The 20479-nt window shown below is 41.3% G+C and overlaps 1 protein-coding gene across 1 annotated transcript in view; it reads right to left on the reverse strand.

Moving 5' to 3' along the window:
* obscnb (obscurin, cytoskeletal calmodulin and titin-interacting RhoGEF b) overlaps window positions 1-20479 on the reverse strand; it is a 49189-nt gene that overhangs the window by 26071 nt on the left and 2639 nt on the right. Inside the window, exons 2-41 of the mRNA XM_053438093.1 lie at window positions 19530-19799; window positions 19112-19372; window positions 18633-18938; window positions 18278-18544; window positions 17996-18102; window positions 17621-17789; window positions 16833-17108; window positions 16464-16745; window positions 15981-16256; window positions 15600-15875; window positions 15219-15494; window positions 14827-15108; window positions 13908-14201; window positions 13407-13688; window positions 12974-13249; window positions 12619-12891; window positions 12280-12546; window positions 11916-12185; window positions 11559-11825; window positions 11111-11377; window positions 10862-10974; window positions 10631-10784; window positions 10361-10522; window positions 10170-10274; window positions 8923-9189; window positions 8001-8270; window positions 7641-7907; window positions 6929-7195; window positions 6506-6772; window positions 6145-6414; window positions 5786-6055; window positions 5290-5556; window positions 4171-4437; window positions 3807-4073; window positions 3192-3458; window positions 2735-3001; window positions 1843-2109; window positions 1228-1494; window positions 755-1021; window positions 321-587 (exon numbers count right to left, since the gene is read on the reverse strand). Coding sequence (XP_053294068.1) covers window positions 321-587; window positions 755-1021; window positions 1228-1494; window positions 1843-2109; window positions 2735-3001; window positions 3192-3458; window positions 3807-4073; window positions 4171-4437; window positions 5290-5556; window positions 5786-6055; window positions 6145-6414; window positions 6506-6772; window positions 6929-7195; window positions 7641-7907; window positions 8001-8270; window positions 8923-9189; window positions 10170-10274; window positions 10361-10522; window positions 10631-10784; window positions 10862-10974; window positions 11111-11377; window positions 11559-11825; window positions 11916-12185; window positions 12280-12546; window positions 12619-12891; window positions 12974-13249; window positions 13407-13688; window positions 13908-14201; window positions 14827-15108; window positions 15219-15494; window positions 15600-15875; window positions 15981-16256; window positions 16464-16745; window positions 16833-17108; window positions 17621-17789; window positions 17996-18102; window positions 18278-18544; window positions 18633-18938; window positions 19112-19372; window positions 19530-19799 — 10059 coding nt within the window. The remainder of the gene's footprint in view (window positions 1-320; window positions 588-754; window positions 1022-1227; window positions 1495-1842; window positions 2110-2734; window positions 3002-3191; window positions 3459-3806; window positions 4074-4170; window positions 4438-5289; window positions 5557-5785; window positions 6056-6144; window positions 6415-6505; window positions 6773-6928; window positions 7196-7640; window positions 7908-8000; window positions 8271-8922; window positions 9190-10169; window positions 10275-10360; window positions 10523-10630; window positions 10785-10861; window positions 10975-11110; window positions 11378-11558; window positions 11826-11915; window positions 12186-12279; window positions 12547-12618; window positions 12892-12973; window positions 13250-13406; window positions 13689-13907; window positions 14202-14826; window positions 15109-15218; window positions 15495-15599; window positions 15876-15980; window positions 16257-16463; window positions 16746-16832; window positions 17109-17620; window positions 17790-17995; window positions 18103-18277; window positions 18545-18632; window positions 18939-19111; window positions 19373-19529; window positions 19800-20479) is intronic.

The raw sequence follows: 20479 nt of genomic DNA on the forward strand, positions 1-20479 counted from the left end.
AAATTCCACACATACAATGTCAAGGACAGTATCTGATGAATCTGACATATAACATCCACAGAGAACGCTGACATTCTTGGCACCAACAAAAAAAGAGAGTGAAAAACACTCACAAACAGAAAGACAAGCTCTAATCGAAAAAGAATACAAATCATTTTCCTATTAATTCAGCATCCGTGTTTGTAGTAATCTGTAATTATGTTTGTTATAGTTATTAAATATACTAATATTAAATGTTAAAGCACAAAATTGTTAGTTTTCAAACATTATATAGACACCTCTTAATACAGTGTAAAGGTTCAAATCACTCATCTTCCTACCGTTGATCTTGAGACTAGCTGTGGTCTTCTGGTCTCCACACACACAGCTGTAGTCTCCACTGTCTTCTGGAACCACTTTGTTGATGAGCAGTTCATTCACAGAGGCTTTCTGCTTCATCTGGTACTTCTCTCCAGACTTCAGGACCTGAGTTCCCTTCTTCCACTCCACTGAGACTCCAGGTTTGGAGAGCTCACAATGCAGAGTGACACTGGCTCCCTCCTCCTCTTCTTGAGTCTCTAACTTCTGTTTGAAGGTCACTGGTTGGGCTGAGCATGTATTAGTTGATTAGTGGTCAGTGTCATGAAATAAAATATGTTTAAAAATATATAACACAATAAACAGAGACAAAACACAAAGACAAACAATGACAAAAAACTATTGTATAAGGTTTTTGACAAACATTCCATGGACTGAACTTTACAATTCTTCCTACCCTTGATCTTGAGACTAGCTGTGGTTGTCTGGTCTCCACACACACAGCTGTAGTCTCCAGTGTCTTCTGGAACCACTTTGTTGATGAGCAGTTCATTCACAGAGGCTTTCTGCTTCATCTGGTACTTCTCTCCAGACTTCAGGACCTGAGTTCCCTTCTTCCACTCAACTGAGACTCCAGGTTTGGAGAGCTCACAGTGCAGAGTGACGCTGGCTCCCTCCTCTGCTTCTTGAGTCTCTAGCTTCTGTTTGAAGGTCACTGGTTGGGCTGAGCATGTATTAGTTTGTTAGCATCAGTGTCAGGCCATGACTTACGATATAAAAAAATATACATAGAACACAATAGAAAATCCTAAACAATTCACAATCCATAATTGCAGGTCAAACATGTCTCGATATGAGCATATACAAATTGGCTATGTTAAGATTACTGAAACTTTCAATGGACCAATTCTTTAATAATCATCTTCCTACCCTTGATCTTGAGACTGGCTGTGGTCTTCTGGTCTCCACACACACAGCTGTAGTCTCCACTGTCTTCTGGCACCACTGTGTTGATGAGTAGTTCATTCACAGAGGCTTTCTGCTTCATCTGGTACTTCTCTCCAGACTTCAGGACCTGAGTTCCCTTCTTCCACTCAACTGAGATTCCAGGTTTGGAGAGCTCACAGTGCAGAGTGACGCTGGCTCCCTCCTCCGCTTCCTGAGTCTCCAACTTCTGTTTGAAGGTCACTGGTTGGGCTGAGCATTTAGTGGTTGGTTAGTATCACACGTATATTTAATTGTGTAACACAAACACACAGGAAAAAAACAGAGACAAACACTGACAAGATGAAATCCACAATTCCATGTAGTTTTAAAAATACACAAACAAAACAAAGAAAAACAAAGACAATATGGATTCTACAATGTCATTTACATGTTTAACACAAAAAACAGACACGAAACACAAAGACAAATGCTGACAAGATGAAATCCACCATGTCATTTAGACTCCACAATAAATGTGACTTTACATGTACTTAAAAACTCGTGGAGAGTTTTTGAAAAACATTCCATGGACTAACTAAATGAAAATCTTCATCCTACCCTTGATCTTGAGACTGGCTGTGGTCGTCTGGTCTCCACACACACAGCTGTAGTCTCCAGTGTCTTCTGGAACCACTTTGTTGATGAGCAGTTCATTCACAGAGGCTTTCTGCTTCATCTGGTACTTCTCTCCAGACTTCAGGACCTGAGTTCCCTTCTTCCACTCCACTGAGACTCCAGGTTTGGAGAGCTCACAGTGCAGAGTGACGCTGGCTCCCTCCTCAGCTTCCTGAGTTTCTAGCTTCTGTTTGAAGGTCACTGGTTGGGCTGAGCATGTATTAGTTGATTAATGGTCAGTGTCATGAAATAAAATATGTTCAAAAAAACATAACACAAAAAACAGAGACAAAACACAAAGACAAACAATGACAAAAAACTATTGTATAAGGTTTTTGACAAACATTCCATGGACTGAAATTTACAATTCTTCCTACCCTTGATCTTGAGACTAGCTGTGGTTGTCTGGTCTCCACACACACAGCTGTAGTCTCCAGTGTCTTCTGGAACCACTTTGTTGATGAGCAGTTCATTCACAGAGGCTTTCTGCTTCATCTGGTACTTCTCTCCAGACTTCAGGACCTGAGTTCCCTTCTTCCACTCCACTGAGACTCCAGGTTTGGAGAGCTCACAACGCAGAGTGACGCTGGCTCCCTCCTCTGCTTCTTGAGTCTCTAGCTTCTGTTTGAAGGTCACTGGTTGGGCTGAGCGTTTAGTGGTTGGTTAGTGGTCAGTGCCATAAAAACAATATAAACAAATATATATAACACAAAAAACAGAGACGAAACACAAACAATAACAAGAAGAAACCAACATCATGTAGACACCACAAAAACCTACTGTATAAGGCTTTTGACAAACATTCCATGGACAACAGCTTTACAATTCTTCCTACCATTGATCTTGACACTAGCTGTGGTCTTCTGGTCTCCACACACACAGCTGTAGTCTCCAGTGTCTTCTGGAACCACTTTGTTGATGAGCAGTTCATTCACAGAGGCTTTCTGCTTCATCTGGTACTTCTCTCCAGACTTCAGGACCTGAGTTCCCTTCTTCCACTCCACTGAGACTCCAGGTTTGGAGAGCTCACAACGCAGAGTGACGCTGGCTCCCTCCTCTGCTTCTTGAGTCTCTAACTTCTGTTTGAAGGTCACTGGTTGGGCTGAGCGTTTAGTGGTTGGTTAGTGGTCAGTGCCATAAAACAATATAAACAAATATATATAACACAAAAAACAGAGACGAAACACAAACAATAACAAGAAGAAACCAACATCATGTAGACACCACAAAAACCTACTGTATAAGGCTTTTGACAAACATTCCATGGACAACAGCTTTACAATTCTTCCTACCATTGATCTTGACACTAGCTGTGGTCTTCTGGTCTCCACACACACAGCTGTAGTCTCCAGTGTCTTCTGGAACCACTTTGTTGATGAGCAGTTCATTCACAGAGGCTTTCTGCTTCATCTGGTACTTCTCTCCAGACTTCAGCACCTGAGTTCCCTTCTTCCACTCAACTGAGACTCCAGGTTTGGAGAGCTCACAGTGCAGAGTGACGCTGGCTCCCTCCTCTGCTTCTTGAGTCTCTAACTTCTGTTTGAAGGTCACTGGTTGGGCTGAGCATTTAGTGGATGGTTAGTATCACATGTATATTTAATTGTATAACACAAACAAACAGGAATAAAACAGAGACAAACACTGACAAGATGAAATCCACAATTCCATGTAGTTTTAAAAATACACAAACAAAACAAAGAAAAACAAAGACAATATGGATTCTACAATGTCATTTACATGTTTAACACAAAAAACAGACACGAAACACAAAGACAAATGCTGACAAGATGAAATCCACCATGTCATTTAGACTCCACAATAAATGTGACTTTACATGTACTTAAAAACTCGTGGAGAGTTTTTGAAAAACATTCCATGGACTAACTAAATGAAAATCTTCATCCTACCCTTGATCTTGAGACTGGCTGTGGTCGTCTGGTCTCCACACACACAGCTGTAGTCTCCACTGTCTTCTGGCACCACTTTGTTGATGAGCAGTTCATTCACAGAGGCTTTCTGCTTCATCTGGTACTTCTCTCCAGACTTCAGGACCTGAGTTCCCTTCTTCCACTCCACTGAGACTCCAGGTTTGGAGAGCTCACAGTTCAGAGTAATATCTACTCCCTCCTCAGCTTCCTGAGTCTTCAGCTTCTGTATGAAGGTCGGTGGTAATGCTGTACAACCAAGTTTTCATTAATTGTCAAAATATTTGGAAAAATGCAACATAATCGGTTGATATAAGTATAAAAGTTTGCCTAAAAAGATCCATACCATTGACTTTCACAGATGCAGATGTCTTCTGGTCCACACACACACAAGAGTACTCTCCACTATCTTCAACCTTTAAATCTTTGATTTGAAGTTCCAGAGCGGTGTGCTTCTGCTTCATCTCATACTTCTCTCCAGCTTTGAGAATTTCAGAGCCTTTCTTCCACTGAATGTCGGTCGCAGGTTTTGATAACTCGCAACAAAGTGTCACAGTCTCCCCTTCTTTTTTATCTTGGTTCTTGAGTTTTTCTTTAAAGGTGGCAGGCAGGGCTAAAATAAAACGAACAGTGGGTTGATGACATTAAAAAGGTTGTAGCATTGTGTCTGGCTGTGGTGGAGGATGGAACATGATTAGAGGTGAAGATGAGCATTCGGATCCCAAACATTTGAAATGTACAAATCATTACCAACATTGGAAATATTAATTTATGCAGGGAGCATAACAACATTAAAAGACAATTCATTTGGGAACAGGTCATTGGGAGAAATTAGCTCATACAAAGCAGGACACAGATAACTCTTTTCTATTAGAAAAAACAAAAGATGTAGCAACAATTCTACTAATCTATTGCATTTTGCCAACTCTACACCTAAGGCAGATGTGTAAGCGCCTGGGAATGACATCCTCTTGACAATAACAGCCACCAAGTGTGACATTGCTATGCATCAGAAGGTTCCAGGAGTCAGGTCTGTGATGGTGAGAGGATGGATGGCTATAGAGGGGTGTGACCTTAGCACAACTGTAACTCAGGCAGATCAGTGGAACTGACACTGCAAACATATGTAGCAGATCCCCATTGAAACAATGAAGCCACAAAATTCACAAGGTGCCTTTAAATTGAAATCATCCAAACTATGAGCCATGACAACACTGCAACTTGGATGGAAGAACTGAGAAATTATACTATACTATAGTGTATGAATGTTAGTTTTTCATGCTCTTTAATCAAATAAAATGGTTAACACCAGGTTAGTAATAATATCTTAGAAGTAATTTTCTTCCAAACTATATCCTTATCATATTTTTAAAAGTAAGATATTCCCAGCATGTTTATTAAATTATCTCTTCAAGAAATATAAAGATAATCAACTATGCAAGACACACTTGTATAAAGTTCTTACCTTTGACTGTGACCTTTGCCATGTTCTTAGCAGTGATCACATCACAGGTGTAGATATCTGTGTCTTTCTCCTCCAGCTGTTTGATGGTGAGAGTTAAGACCCGCTCTTTCTGGGACATCTCATATCGACCTCCTGCCTTGAGCTCTGTGTGCCCTTTAAGCCAGATAACCGTGGATGGGCTTTGAGCTGTCTCACACTGCAAGGTCACAGAGCTCTTCTCGTCTGCCTGGCTGTCCTTCAGCACTTCAGTGAATTTATGGATCGGCTCTGTAAAAAATAGAACAGCCTCACAAAAACTGAAGGCACATTTTGAAATTGCGAAAATCTTGCTCCATGGTTTCAGAAAATAACATAACCCCTGAGCTGATGCCAATTTAGGATATTGATGTTTTTAACAAGTGTTGTAATAGGTAAGTCTCTTAAATGCTAATATTATCAAAGATAAAAAAACTGTACTAATACGAAATTAAAGAAAAATGTAAAAAGGAAGTCTCACCCTTAATTTCCAGTTGGGCTTTGGTGGTTGCACCTCCAACGACTTCACAGCTGTACTCTCCTGAGTCTTGGGCAGAGACACTATGGATGGTGAGCTTCATGACCTTATCCTCTTGGCTGATGTCGTACTTCTGGCTCTTCTTGATGGCTTTGCCTTCCTTGGCCCACTTTACAGTGGAACTAGCCTGTGTCACCTCACAGGAAAACACAGCATCTTCCCCTTGAACAGCGCTAGCATTCTGCAGTCCTTTGGACACAGATGAAGCTCTGCCTGCACCGAGGGATATTGACATGTTTATTTCAAGAACTTTGTATTTTTTGTAACTTTCTAGGCTTCTCGACGATATATATGTAGCTTACCTTCAACTGTTAATGTTGTTTTAGTGCTCAAGTCTTTAATGTTGAAGACCACCTCACCAGCATCAGCAGGGGTGACATCCTTGATGTTTAACATGTACTTGCGGCCTTTATTGGTGACATTGAAACGGCCTCCGTTTGAAATGGCTTTGCCATTCAGAGACCACGAGCACTCATCTGTGTTCTCACGAGATAAGATGCACTCAAAGCTGCATGTCTCCCCCTCGTTTACCTCAGCAGACTTCAGCCATTTGGTAATTCCAATGCCAATCTCTAAATTTGGGACAGAGATCATAAGATGACAAAGATGACGAAGAACTAGGCTAATACAGCCGAACTGTTTATCTTAAGCAACATTACCGACCTCTGACAGTGACCTTTGCCTTGGAAACCTCTGTTCCCAGATCACAACTGTAATCTCCAGCATCGTCTTTGGTGGCGTCCTTGATGATCAGGCCCAAAGACTTGCCTGTGTGGAGGAGCTCATACTTGGGTCCAGCCTTCAAGACTTTACCTTCTTTTCTCCATATAGGTGAAACCCTGGGCTTGGACGCCTCACACGTCAGAGTTATCATGCCTTTCTCCTCTCCGATGACATCATCGAGAGACTTGAGGAACACAGCAAGCTTCTCTGCAGGGCAAATGAGAGAAAGTAAAGAGTGGTGTGATGTGCGTTTATTATGATCAAATAAAATGATTTTATGAAATGTCAGTTAAGAGAGAAACTAGGTTCCCTTCAATGTTTTCACTGAAATTGTTTTTGGTGTACATGAGTGACTGTTCTTACCTTTCACTTTGAGTGTAACAGACTCTTTCACCTTGCGTACTTGAAAGGTGATGGTCCCCCCGTCCTGAGGAGCCATGTTCTTCAGCATGAGCTTGTGAACCTTCCCCTCATGAGAGATGGTGTTGACTTCATTAGTGAGAAGCACCTTGTCTTTCAGAAGCCACTGTGCCTCTTCATCTGCATAGTTAATCTCACACGTGAACACTGCATCACTGTCTTCATCAACCTCTGTGTCGATCAAGTGCTTGGTGATCTTAATTTCCCGCACTGTAGAAAAGAAAAAAAGATGGGAGTTTTGATTCAGAGTTTAGTCCAAAAACATTCAAAAACAGATGCTATAATATATAATGTTTCAATAAGTCAATGGCGAACTGTCGTATTTTCCCTTCCCAAGTAATTTTTTACTTTGAGGTCAATAGGGGCAATAGTGGATTTAAATCCTGACCTCGAGTTCCTCCAGCTAATTTTCCTCCATTCTAATTTTCAACCTCAATTTGATTAGGTTGTATACATGTGTATAGTAATATTTGTATAGTAATATTTTTATTACTGCTTGTCCACTTAAACTGTTAATCCACCCGTCTGCCGGTAAGTGAGTTTTCCTTTATATCTCCATTGCATCATGCTGCCTTTGTGTGTCTGTGTTTGGTTCCAACCCGTCTGTGTTCCTGACAGCAGATGTACGACTGGTATTTAAAAGTGCACAACGTACCTTCGACAGTGAGTGTGCCTTTGGTCTCAGCAGGTCCGGACTGACAGCGGTACTCTCCGCCGTCTTCTCCAGTTAGCCCTTGAATAGTAAGTTGAGCCCTTGTGCCGTCTTTCTTCATGTTGTACTTGTCTGATGCCGCCAGAAGTACCTGACCTTTAAACCAATTCACCTCTTTGGCTGCCGTGGAGAATTTGCAGCAGAACAGGGCAGAGCTTTTCTCCTTCGCCTTGACATCTTTAATGGGCTCTGCAATCTCAAGTGGACGCTCTAAATATGAGGAACAGAATCTGATTAGGAATTTTGAACAGAACGTTTGTGCAAAAATACTATTGATCATAACTACTGGATTGACACCTTTACCTTTTACTGTGAGTTGAGCAAGAGATTTGCTCTTCCCAGCTGTAAACTGCACAGGTCCTGTCATTGAGGCTTTTGTCTTTTTGAAAGTGAGACGGTGCAGCGTGCCTTCTTTCTCCATTTCAGCATCTGCACTCTCCTGCACAGCAACTCCATTCAGAGTCCATATGGGAGGTTTCACCAGTTCCATACTGATTTCAACTTCAAAGACAGCTGCGAAAGGCTCTGTCACTTCTACTGAACTAAGCTCCCGCACAATGCTGATGGACTGCTCTGGAGGGGCCATGGAAAAAATGGTTAAGTTAAAATTCAATGAACTTATTTCATGCAGGTAAAGTGCTGGTTTATCCTTCACAAGACTTAAATAAAATAACAAATTACATACACAATGCATCATAAAGTATAACACAATTACTGTTCATGCAGTGCAACTCAAACTAAATCATCTACTAGGGTTTTTGTCATATTCTACAGCCTCTGTACACACACTGGTACTATCACACATGTGTTTTCACATATTTGTGACATCTGACTCTGCTGACTTGTCACAGTAGGAAAAGCACAGATGTTAGTCAACCCAAAGCCTAATCAGTCAGAATAAGTGAAAACAACTGCAAAGGTTACTTCACTTGTAGTGTTGTTAATTTGTTAATTTAATTTTAACAATTATAAATATCAATTTCTTTTTAATTTCTTTAGTAGATTAAACTTGTTGAAAATTAAAAAGAATCTTCTACTATTTTTCATTAATACACTACTTAATCGTTACAGACAGATAAGTAGACAGACACCAGACAACCAGACAACAGATACCTCATTGTCTGATGGCTTGATTTGTATAAAATTGCAGTCACCTAGCGACCCTACAATTGCTAAACCGGACTCCAAGCTCAAAATTAACCTTCGTCATCTTCTATCGTGTTACCTTCTACAAGCAGTTTACAGGACGTCTGGTCGTCAGTGGCGTCGCAGGTATATGTGTCTTCGTCCCCAGTGTCCACATCATTGATGGTGAGTTTTCGGTAGACATCTTCACTTCTGATCTCGTGCTTCTTGCTGGGTTTGATTTCCGTCTTGTTCTTGTACCACTTCACCTTTGCACTGGCACGTGACACTTGGCATTCGAGATAACCACGATGCTTAAACATCGCTATCTTATCCCTGAGTCTCTTCACAAACTTGACGGGCAGCTCTACAGTAACAATCAGTGACAACACGGAATCAGTGACAACTATCACGTATGCTGCCATAAAGAACATTGGAGGCTATGAATGCATCAGCCTTGCCAAAGCGCACTTTAGGACAGGCGATGTTCGCAATTGAATTCAACCAAGCCAGAGCAAATGGGGCTGAAGTGTAATGGCACATTAAAGCTAAAGCGTACAGCAAGAATGTATAATGGCACACCACATTAAAAAGGAATCAGTGCATGGCAGCCATTTGCTGCTTGACTACATCCAGCAAGACACTAAGTGATGAAACTTACAGCAACTTTTGGTCAACTGATAGCAACATTTGTATCTTTAAAATAATTTCAGGTCGATTTTTTTTTTTGCAAACATCTGGAGATTATTTCCAATCATTAAAATACTCCAAAATCACTTGACCAATTAGGTCATATGTACAAATCCCATTTTTGCCTCACTGCATTCGGTCAAGAAAGAAAGCAATGATAAAACCCTGGGGAAATTATCCTCAGCTAATAGATGTGTGTTCTCTTTGCCATCAGGCCTCAATGAGGCATAACAATGTAAATGCGAGTTGCAACTGGAATTACTTTTTTCCATCAGACTAAATATTATCAGAATGATGCAATGCATGAGCTCTTAAAGCAGAACAACACTGCTCTAAACTTGTGACATTTTACCTCTGGATCGTTACACCAACTGAAATGTGGAGATCAAAATTGCCCATGAAATTCATTATTTGACTTCAAAATAGCAAGTTGATCATTATAGAGCAGCTCAATTGTTTACATTTTAGAAGAAAGTTTCAAATGTGCAGGAATATATAATTATTTATTATAACTTTCTGACGACATTCGTCAAAAGGAATAAAGAACCCATTTGCAACCACATCTGAACATTGTAAAATAAAGGTTAAGTAATCCATGCAACAACATATAAAGCGTTTGTTAAATGCTTTCAGCTCATAACATATTTACTTGTTTACCTTTCACTTTGAGTTTTGCAGATGAAGAGGTCTTCTCAGCTGTAAATTTGATATCACCCATATCCTCTGGGGAAACCGACTTAAACAGCAGTACATAGGTTCTGCCTGGATTAAAATGCAAAATTTATTATAGTAGCAACATGTAATTAATTAATCATTATCATAATAATACATACTCAATTTTTGCTTACCCTCTTGTCTCATCTTGATGTTGTCACTGACTTTGACTTTAGTACTTCCTTTGTACCACTGACAGTCCACCTCATCATGTGAGATTTCACAGACAAATGCAGCACTCTCCTTCTCCATCACCTCCACATCCTCGAGTTTCTTAATTATCTTGATATCTCTGGCTGTAGGGAAATATTTTAAGGCATTTTCATGGACTATAGATTTTATACTGTACCCTAAATGAGAGTCCCTGATTGATATCTGTGCCTCAAAACAGAAGTACTGTTTACCATGAACGATGAGCTTGGCAGAGGTGTTATCATCAGTGGTGCGACAGACGTAACTGCCTGCATCTGCAGGGGTGCATTTGCTGATGACCAAAGTGCGCTTTCTGCCCAACGAATGGATGCCATAGTTTTTCCCTGGTTTCAGTTCCACATTATCCTGAAAATGAACCATTTTTAACACATGTTATAATTGTTCAGTAGTTCATTTTTCCAGTCTTTGATCTGCAGACTCACCTTAAACCATTTAACATCAGCATTTGTTCTGGACACTTCACATTCAAAAGTAACTTTCTCCTTCTCAGGAACACTCATATCGATAATGGGTGTGGAGACCATAGCAGGCGGTTCTGTAAAATTAACAACCATTGGGCAGTAGGTGACAATGTAGACTCTCAATCATAAAGCGGTACTTTATAACAGAAGAAGATTGGTCAGCCAAGACCCTACCAACAGAGGACCAGACAAACAGGAAGTAGCCCTTACCTGTGACAATCAGTTTGCCTGAAGTATGGACACCATCAGCTTGGAAGGAAATAGTTCCAGCATCATCTCTCTTAAGATTGGACAGCGTAAGAGCGTGCTTCTTTCCCAGTGCTGTGATACGACAGTTGGCCCCTGGCTTTAACTTGGCCCCATCCCTGGTCCAGGAGCCTTCAACATCAGCCTGACTGAGCTCTACCTCTAGGGTCACTGTCTCTGTCTCATGTGCCTTGGTTTCTGGAAGGCCCTTTATTACCTTGATCTTCTTCACTGAAGAAAGAAGAACAAAAAATGTTGGAGTGTAAATATGATGGCAAGATTTTCAGGCTTGTAACTTCACATTTATAACCAAACACATATCACTGGAAAACAGTTTCTTTTTAAGGTGAGTTATGTGCATAAATACTGAATATTTTATCTTTAAACATATATTAATGTGTTTAACTCTTACTTTCTACTGTGAGCTTGGCCTGGGTCTTGTCATCCAGAGTTTCACAGGAGTAGATGCCACGATCACCGTGAGTCACGCTCTTAAAGACCAGAGCCTGCTTGGCTCCATCGACCCGAATCTCCAGGTTTCCTGCAGCCTGCAACACGATGCTGTTCTTCATCCACCTGACTTCATCCGATTTCTTACTGAGCTCCACCTCCATCTTCACTTCACTCTGCTCATCCACTGTCAGGTTTTCCAGCTTTTTCTTAAAGGTTACAGGTTCATCTAATTGGGGCACATAGAAATGTTAAATGAGGATGTTACATTAGTCCACACATTTTAAATAGCAATTTAACAAAAGATACACATTCTTACGTTGCACTTGTAAAGTAGCTTTGCAGCTTTTCCCTTCTGCATCAACGCTAATCTCTCCAGCATCTTTTTGGGTGACAGAGGTTATGGTGAGTGAGTGAGTGTTGCCACCGTGCTCTATCTTATACTTTGGCCCGGCCGTGATGGGTATGCTGTTGTGGAACCACTTGACGTTGATGTCTGCTGGAGTGGCAGCGCACTTGAAGATGGCGTCTTTTCCCTCCATTGCAGCCACATTGTTGAGTTTAGTAGTCAGCCTCACTACTCTGGGCTCTGTAAGGAATGGGAGGCATCATATTAAGCCAAATGATGTGAAAACAAAGTTCAGCATTCAAAAGATTTCAATGTTAATCAAATGGTAAATTACCCTTAGAGGAGATTTTGGCAGAGGTCTTGTCATTTCGACATTCACAGCTGTATTCTCCTTCATCTTCCTTCGTCATGTCAGTCACAGTGAGGACCCGCTTAGCACCATCTGTCCTGACACAGTGCCTTCCTCCAGGTTTAATCTCACGACCAATATGGTGCCAGACAACATCGCCTGAGGCTTGATTGAGCTCACACATCAGACTAAGTGTCCCACCCAACTCCACATCGGCAGACTTCAGGGGGACAACAAACTTCAAAGCTGACTCTGGAACGGATCGAAGGTGTTAGATATCAAAATAAATCTATGCTGCAGAGGGTCATAAACTTAAAGACCTACCTTTGACCTGAACTTTGAACTCCTGTTTGTCATGAGCAGTTTGACAGGAGTACGTTCCACTGTCTTTAGTTTCGGTGGAATTTACTATCAAGGTACGACAATGTCCATCTTTTTTCATTTCATACTTTCTGCCCTCTTTGATCTCCACACCGTCTCTCAACCACTTCACACTTCCACTCTCCGAGGTCAGCTCAGTGGTCAAAACAATGTTTTCACTTGCTTGAACAATACATGTGTCTTTGACAGACTTCTTCTGGAACTTGACAGCTTCTTCTATAGAGAAATTACAACTTTTGTTCAGCAGCTTTCTTATAAATATAGTAAGAAAATGTATTATATTCAAAATATATTTTACCTGTCACATGCAGCCTAAATACCAGCTTCTCTGTTCCAGTCTCACAGGTGTATTCTCCAGCATCTTTTTTCTCTATTTTTTCAATCACCAGCTCACGACTCTTTCCCTTTGACTCCATGTGAACTGCTTTGCTGGAAGTCAGCAGCTTGCCGTCCTTGTACCACTTCACTTCTGTCTTGGAATCAGAAACCTCACAGCTCAAAGTGGCTTTCTGGGAGAGAGTAACTTTCACCTCGTTCTGGACAGACTCCTTGTTTGAGAAGCCAGCCGGGGCTTCTACACGGAAAGTAAAAAAATAAGAACATATCAGTCAACACATTATATGGACACAACCAAATCTTTTTAGCTGCTATGAACAGATCTGAACAAACTATCACATGACAAGTAAAACAAATTCAATAGATATTTACTAGCAACATTTCATTCCTCCTACCTGCAACCTGAATCTTAAAGGCCAGCTTTTCTGTCCCAGCCTCACAGATGTACTCTCCAGCATCCTTCTTCTCCACGCTGTCAATCACCAGCTGGCGACTCAGGCCTTTTGACTCTGCATGAACTGTTTTGCTGGAGGTCAGCAGCTTGCCATCCCTGAACCATTTCACCTCTGTCTTGGTATCAGCTACCTCACAGCTTAAAATGGTTTTCTGTGTAAGAGTGGCTTTCACCTCCTTTTGGACTGAGTCCTTTTTGGAGAAGGCCGATTTGGCTAGAATCTCTGAAAACATATAATAGAATATGAAATGGTATCGTGACACCTTCCATGGAAATCATTTTAACAACTTGTGTAAAAAACATTTTTAAATAAAGTGGACAAATGTGCGGAGTTCAGCAAATAGTTCTGTTTCATGATTCATCTGAAATCTGACAAGCAAACATCAGCTTTGCACGAGTCAAATCCTTCTGACATGTGCCATCCCCTTCAACGTCCTCGTACCTGTGAACTGTTCTTTAAATGCCAAACTTTCTGTTCGGACCTCACAGATGTGCTCCTCCGCATTTTTCTCCTCTACACTATCCACCACCAGTTGATGAATCTTTCCCTTTGATTCCAAGGCAACTGGACCGCTGGGACTCACCAGTTTGCCATCTTTGTACCATTTCACCTCTGTGGTGTTATCAACTACTTCCCAGCTCAGATTGCCTGGCTCGAGAAGGGTGGATTTCACCTCCTTCTGGACAGCCTCATTGTTGAGGGAACCAGATTTAGCCCCGATTTTTGTAGAAGTAACTGTAAAGGAGTATGGGGTGATGAAAATTACCAGTACAAAGACAGACTCTAAACCACCATAACCCTGCTCTAGATGAATAGAACACATTAAATCAGACTTTACAGATGTTGAACAAAGGGCCATAAACTCATTACACACATTAAGTTGAGAGATCTATTTAAAAGTCTGCACTAAGAACAAACAGACTCGCTATTTGGAGGTGGCCACAGAGGCCCATCTGACAACAACTATTTCTGACTGAGGGAACGGAAGAACCACAAAATACAAGATATAAGTAGAAAAATGCTCAATACTGGACTTAAGACATTTGAGCAAAGCATGTCAAATAATGAAATATTAAAGCAACCCATAATGCTGCCAAAAAAGTAGTCCACAACACAATGAAGAAAGCACAAATCAAAACACATATCCAACATGATAAATGTCATCAAGTCAAGTTCATTGTACTGTATATGAATTGTCAAATCGGTGTGAGTGACATTTTTCTAGATATTGTTTTGCTGAACTTTTACTATTTTAATTCTTAAAAATGTGTGTGAATCCCAGAACATTATTGAACTGAACTGACGATGAACACAAAGAAGATTTAAACTAAAACCTGTAAATATAATACATATTCCTCACCTGCCACCTGCATCTTAAAGGCCAACTTCTCAGTCCCAGCCTCACAGATGTATTCTCCAGCATCCTTCTTCTCCACGCTGTCGATCACCAGCTGGCGACTCTTGCCCTTTGACACTGCATTAATGGTCTTGCTTGAAGTGAGGAGCTTTCCATCCTTGTACCATTTCACTTCTGTCTTCGTATCAGCTACCTCACAGCTTAAAATGGCTTTCTGTGAGACAGTGGCTTTCACCTCCTTCTGGACTGAGTCTTTGTTAGAGAATGCAGATTGAATCTGTGTGTCTGTGAAAAAGATGAAGTATGAATGTAGATGACAAAAACAATCATCTGCATTACTAACTGAGGAAATTAAACCAAGAGAATTTTTAAGTCACTTCAGTCTCAGCCCCTACCTGAAGCCTGGAGTTTGAAAACCAACTTCTCAGTCCCAGCCTCACACATGTACTCTCCAGCATCCTTCTTCTCAGCGCTGTCGATCACCAGCGTGCGACTTTTGCCCTTAGACTCAGTATGAATAGTCTTGCTAGAAGTCAGCAGCTTGCCGTCCTTGTACCACTTCACCTCTGTCTTGGAATCAGAAACCTCACAGCTCAGAGTGGTTTTCTGGGAGAACGTCGCTTTCACCTCCTTCTGAACAGACTCCTTGTTGGAGAAGAATGACTTCGGCTCTGATGGAAGATCCATACAATGTAAATGTGAGGTGCTACTCTTTCATTGCTGACAAACAAGCATGAATAAGGCTACTTGTTACTTTGATAATCCCCTTCGCTTACCTTCCACCTGAATCTTAAAAGCAAGCTTCTCTGTCCCGACTTCACACATGTACTCTCCAGCATCCTTCTTCTCAGCGCTGTCGATCACCAGCATTCGACTTTTGCCCTTAGACTCAGTATGAATAGTCTTGCTAGAAGTCAGCAGCTTGCCGTCCTTGTACCACTTCACCTCTGTCTTGGAATCAGAAACCTCACAGCTCAGAGTGGTTTTCTGGGAGAACGTCGCTCTCACCTCCTTTTGAACAGACTCCTTGTTGGAGAAGAATGACTTCGGCTCTGATGGAAGATCAATACAATGTAAATGTGAGGTGCTACTCTTTCATTTCTGAAAAACAAGCATGAATAAGGCTACTTGTTACTTTGATAATCCCCTTCGCTTACCTTCCACCTGAATCTTAAAAGCAAGCTTCTCTGTCCCGGCTTCACAGATGTACTCTCCAGCATCCTTCTTCTCCACACTGTCGATATACAGCTGGCGACTCTGGCCTTTCGACTCTGCATGGATTGTCTTGCTCGAGGTCAGCAGCTTGGCATCCTTGTACCACTTCACCTCTGTCTTGCTATCAGCTACCTCACAGCTTAAAATAGCCTTCTGGGAGAGAGTAGCTTTCACCTCCTTCTGGACTGACTCTTTGTTGAAGAAGGCTGCCTGGGCCTCTGAGAATAACATAAACGAGAGTTACAGAGTTACTATGGGCAAGGATTTAAAGGCATATAACTGACATTCTTTATCAGTATTGTGAAATATCATGATGCTAAATACTAGGAGAACATAATCAATTCTTATTTGGGACATTTTAAATTGATATGACAAACTGAAAATATGTATTACATTCTACATATCAATTAATTGATTTGTTTTACCTGAAACAGATATCTTGAAGACCAGCTTATCCCCGCCAGCTTCACAGGTATATTCTCCAGCATCACTCTTCTCCACCTTTTCAAATACCAGCTGACGAGCAGTGCCTGTTACTTCTGAGTATATGGTCCGGCTGGATATTAGCTGCTTGCCATCTTTATACCATTTGACCTCTGCCTTGCTATCTGACACATTGCAACTAAGAGTTGCTTTCTGCCAGAGAGTGGCCTTCACCTCTTTCTGGACTGACTCTTTGTTGGAGAAGGCAGCAACGGCTAGAGTTTCTGAGAAGAAAATACAGTGAAGAAATGTATTTCTGTAACGTGCAGTCAAATGTTGAATAACAGACTACAAAATCATCATGGTCTCACCTTTTATCTTGACCTGGAATGTGACTTTGTCTGCTGCCGTCTCACAGGAGTAATGTCCTTCGTCACTTTTCTTGGCGTTCTTGATGACGAGTTTCCTTTGAGTCCCTTTGGAGACCATGGCAGTTCTTTGGTCCTCAGTGATCTCCACCTGATCTTTTCTCCACACAACGACAGCGCTGGCAGGAGATACCTCGCAGCTCAGCTCAAGATCTCCTTTAAGGGACGATGACATTCCCATGGCACCTCTGGCCTTGTTCAGGAACTTGGCAGGTTCATCTTAGAGGGAGAGAGATGGTAAATAACTCCTGTGTTTTAAATAAGTAAATATTTGACAGTACATTTTTTTGCTTGCACATGTTTAAACACAGATGTTTCCTTACTTTGTTAATAGATGTTAAACCTTTTTGGCATTAAATTAAATCTCTTATAATAACTGTACTGTAGATCTGTTATTAGAGGAGCTGTAGGTTGGAAGTTGTAGAAGCTTATCCACACTGAAGTTGACTACATGATGACAGATAGCTTTCCTCTGCTTGATGGCTGATAAGCACATGCTAGTGCCCATCAGTGCAGATCACATTACAGTGTATCAGATTGTCTGAGACAAACTGTCTGCATGTAGGATTACAGTTCCTTTTATGAAATCATCTCTGTGCCACACAGGACATATTTAGTACTTACGAAATTTGGTAAAACATTGGCTTCATAGATTAATACATTAATTAATCAATAGGAGACTGATGTTCTGTTGCTCTGTGAGTATCAGTAGAATGCATTTTTGAGTGTACCTTTAAGAGAGAGTTGCAGGGACATCTTGTCCTCAGCTAAAACACACTCGTAGATGCCCACATCCTCTTCAGTAACATTGTGTACCATCAGGATCCTCTTGCGGTCAATGATGACATATTCATACTTCTTGCCCATTTTCACCTCTCGCCCGTTCTTCATCCAAACCACCTGAAAAGAAACACAGAATTTTTTGGGGATAAGAGTGTCACAGCTTTAAAAAGATATTCTTTCGTCATTTATTAAGAAAATATGAAAAAAAAGATCTTAGGTGAGGCAGTAAGTCACAATTGTAAAATGTAGAGGTATCTTAATTTAATGTATGAAAGCAAAAAGTAAAAGCTAGAAATCATGTTCGGTATGTTTCCATTGCATACCTGTGTTTCATAATCCGACACCTCAGCAGTCAGCTGAGCAGTGGATTGGGCAGTGCAGGTCACCACCTCTGTCAGATCGGACTTGTTTATGAACCTAACACGAGGGGCTAAAAATACAGTTGGAAGGAAGGAAGGAATTTGTGATTAACTCCTCACAACAAATACAGTGAATACCAATCAATCGAACATGAAATACAGAAAAGAAAAAGTACTACAACACTATAACATGAATGAAAACATTTCCCCCATTATTAGTTGAATTGGCTATGATCAAGTGCCTACCTTTCACAGATAAGATGCAACTGCTTTGTGAGCCTCCACCAACAAACTTGACTTCAGCTCCATTCAATTCCATGGTCATATCACGGAAGAGCAGAGTGTGTGTGGTCTTGGACTTGGTGATGAGGTAGTCAGCTCCACTACGCAGGACGCGGCCATTAATGTACCAGTAACCAGAACAAACAGCAGACAACTCGATGGTGATAGAGAACTCCTCGCCAGAGTTTGCAGTGGTGTCCATCAGGCCTTTCCTTATCTCTGCAGAAGGTTCTGAAGGCAACAAGTAAACCACAAATGAGAAAATAATGTATGTAACCACAGCAGATAGGAACAAATATCACAGGGACATCAGCCTTACCAAGGTAAAAGCTTCCAGGCACCTCCAGGTGGGGGCTCTGGCCAAAGTCATTCATGGCAGAGATACGGAATTGGAAGCTGGACTCTTCTTTGAAGTTGCAGATGGTGATCTCTGTGGAAACAATGGTTTCTCCAGCGTTGCACCTCTGCCATGTCTGAGTGCCAACCTTCCTCCTCTCCACGATGTAGCACTTAATGGGCACTGGGCGATCGCTGTCAGGAGGAGACCACTGAATGGTGATGGAAGAGTCAGTCTTGTTCAGCACCACAGCATTGACTGGGGGATCGGGGGGATGCTTCCTAGCAGCTGGAGCAGAAAAAGTGAGTCATACTGTGATCTGATTGGATGAGTATTGACTGAAAAATTTACAATTATGGTTTGGCAATCATTTGAAATTTAAAACATAAATTAATCCTAAACCTCGATCATAAGTTTTTGTAAGCAGAATTAAGTGCATTTGATCCAGGTGTCATCCTCACCAGTGACAGTGAATCGAGTGGACGTCTTGCAGTCTCCAGCCACAAAGGCGATTTCACCTGAGTCTTCAGCCTGGCAATCTCTAATGGTGAGCGTGTACTGTCTCAGCACACAGGCTATGGAAATCCGGGACTCTTCCTTCAGCTTCTCCCCTTTGCGGGTCCAGTAGGCATCCGGGTAGGGATGCTCCAGCTCGACACAGAAAATGACCGTATCGCTGACAGGAACCACCGTCCGCCGGGGGAGCTTCTTGGTAATATTGCCTGGGATAAGAGAATAAGTAGATGTTACAAAAAGAAAGACTCACAGATAAAAAAATACATGTGATGGAACATTATTACACTCAATAATGGCTTATTGACATCAGAAATACCTAATGATGAAGAGGAACTAAAGAAAGAAAAATGTTCTCCACTATACCCAGAACAGTGAGCTCGGCCACCGTGCGACTGCCTTCCTTCATCTCGCAGATATAAACACCGTCATCGTTGGTGGTGACATTGTGAATGGTGAGACGACGCAGGGTGCCCTCCTCCTCCATGCGATATTTGGTATTTTGTTCCAGCATCGTTTCCTCCATGAACCAGTGGGCATGGGTGGCAACAACAGGCACCTCACACATCAGTGTGGCCGATGTTTTCTCCTGGACCTCGATGTCCTGCAACTTCCTCCTGAACGGCACTTTGGGCTCTGACACAAGGAAATTTCAGAATTTTCAGTTTACACGAAATGTCATGAATATATTTTATGATACCATAACCCTTTTTGCCAACTTTCCACTTTTATTTCCATCTGTTATAAATTGTAGCTCAGGTGAGTTCAATTGCAAAAATTAAGTGATAGAATCTATGAGCTTGCATGCTAGATAATCCATCATATTGGGCATTTAATCTGTGTCATTTCTGTGTGGTGTGTTTCAGAAAACTCAAGCACCTGAGAGTTGAGACTTCCCTATTTATCCCAGTTTGTAACAATACAACAGTAGTAAGTGAAATAAAAGCTTTTGGGCAGTCAACTGTGAAACACTAAATGTTGAGGCCAAGGCTTGATAGTCAAACAATGGTTGTCAGGATGCAATTAACTAATTCATCGATCAATGCATCATTAAACAGATACACAACGATATCTAGTAGTCCCAATTCTCGTAATATACAGTAGTTATTAGAGGTTGATGGTGCACTGTTTTTAATTCAAGCAAAGAAAAATAGCAAAAGAATAATAAGAATAAATATCATCATCATTATGAAGAAAAAGGATTCCTGGTATGAGCAGATCAGAACAACATCAAGTACAGTAATCACATCAGAACTGACAAAGTGGGTCGGTGCTTCTCTACTCTTCAAAGTAGTTACAGTTTAAAACTCTATCTA

The sequence above is a fragment of the Pleuronectes platessa genome, chromosome 13 (genome assembly GCF_947347685.1).
Source record: "Pleuronectes platessa chromosome 13, fPlePla1.1, whole genome shotgun sequence".
Classification (NCBI taxonomy): Eukaryota; Metazoa; Chordata; class Actinopteri; order Pleuronectiformes; family Pleuronectidae; genus Pleuronectes; species Pleuronectes platessa.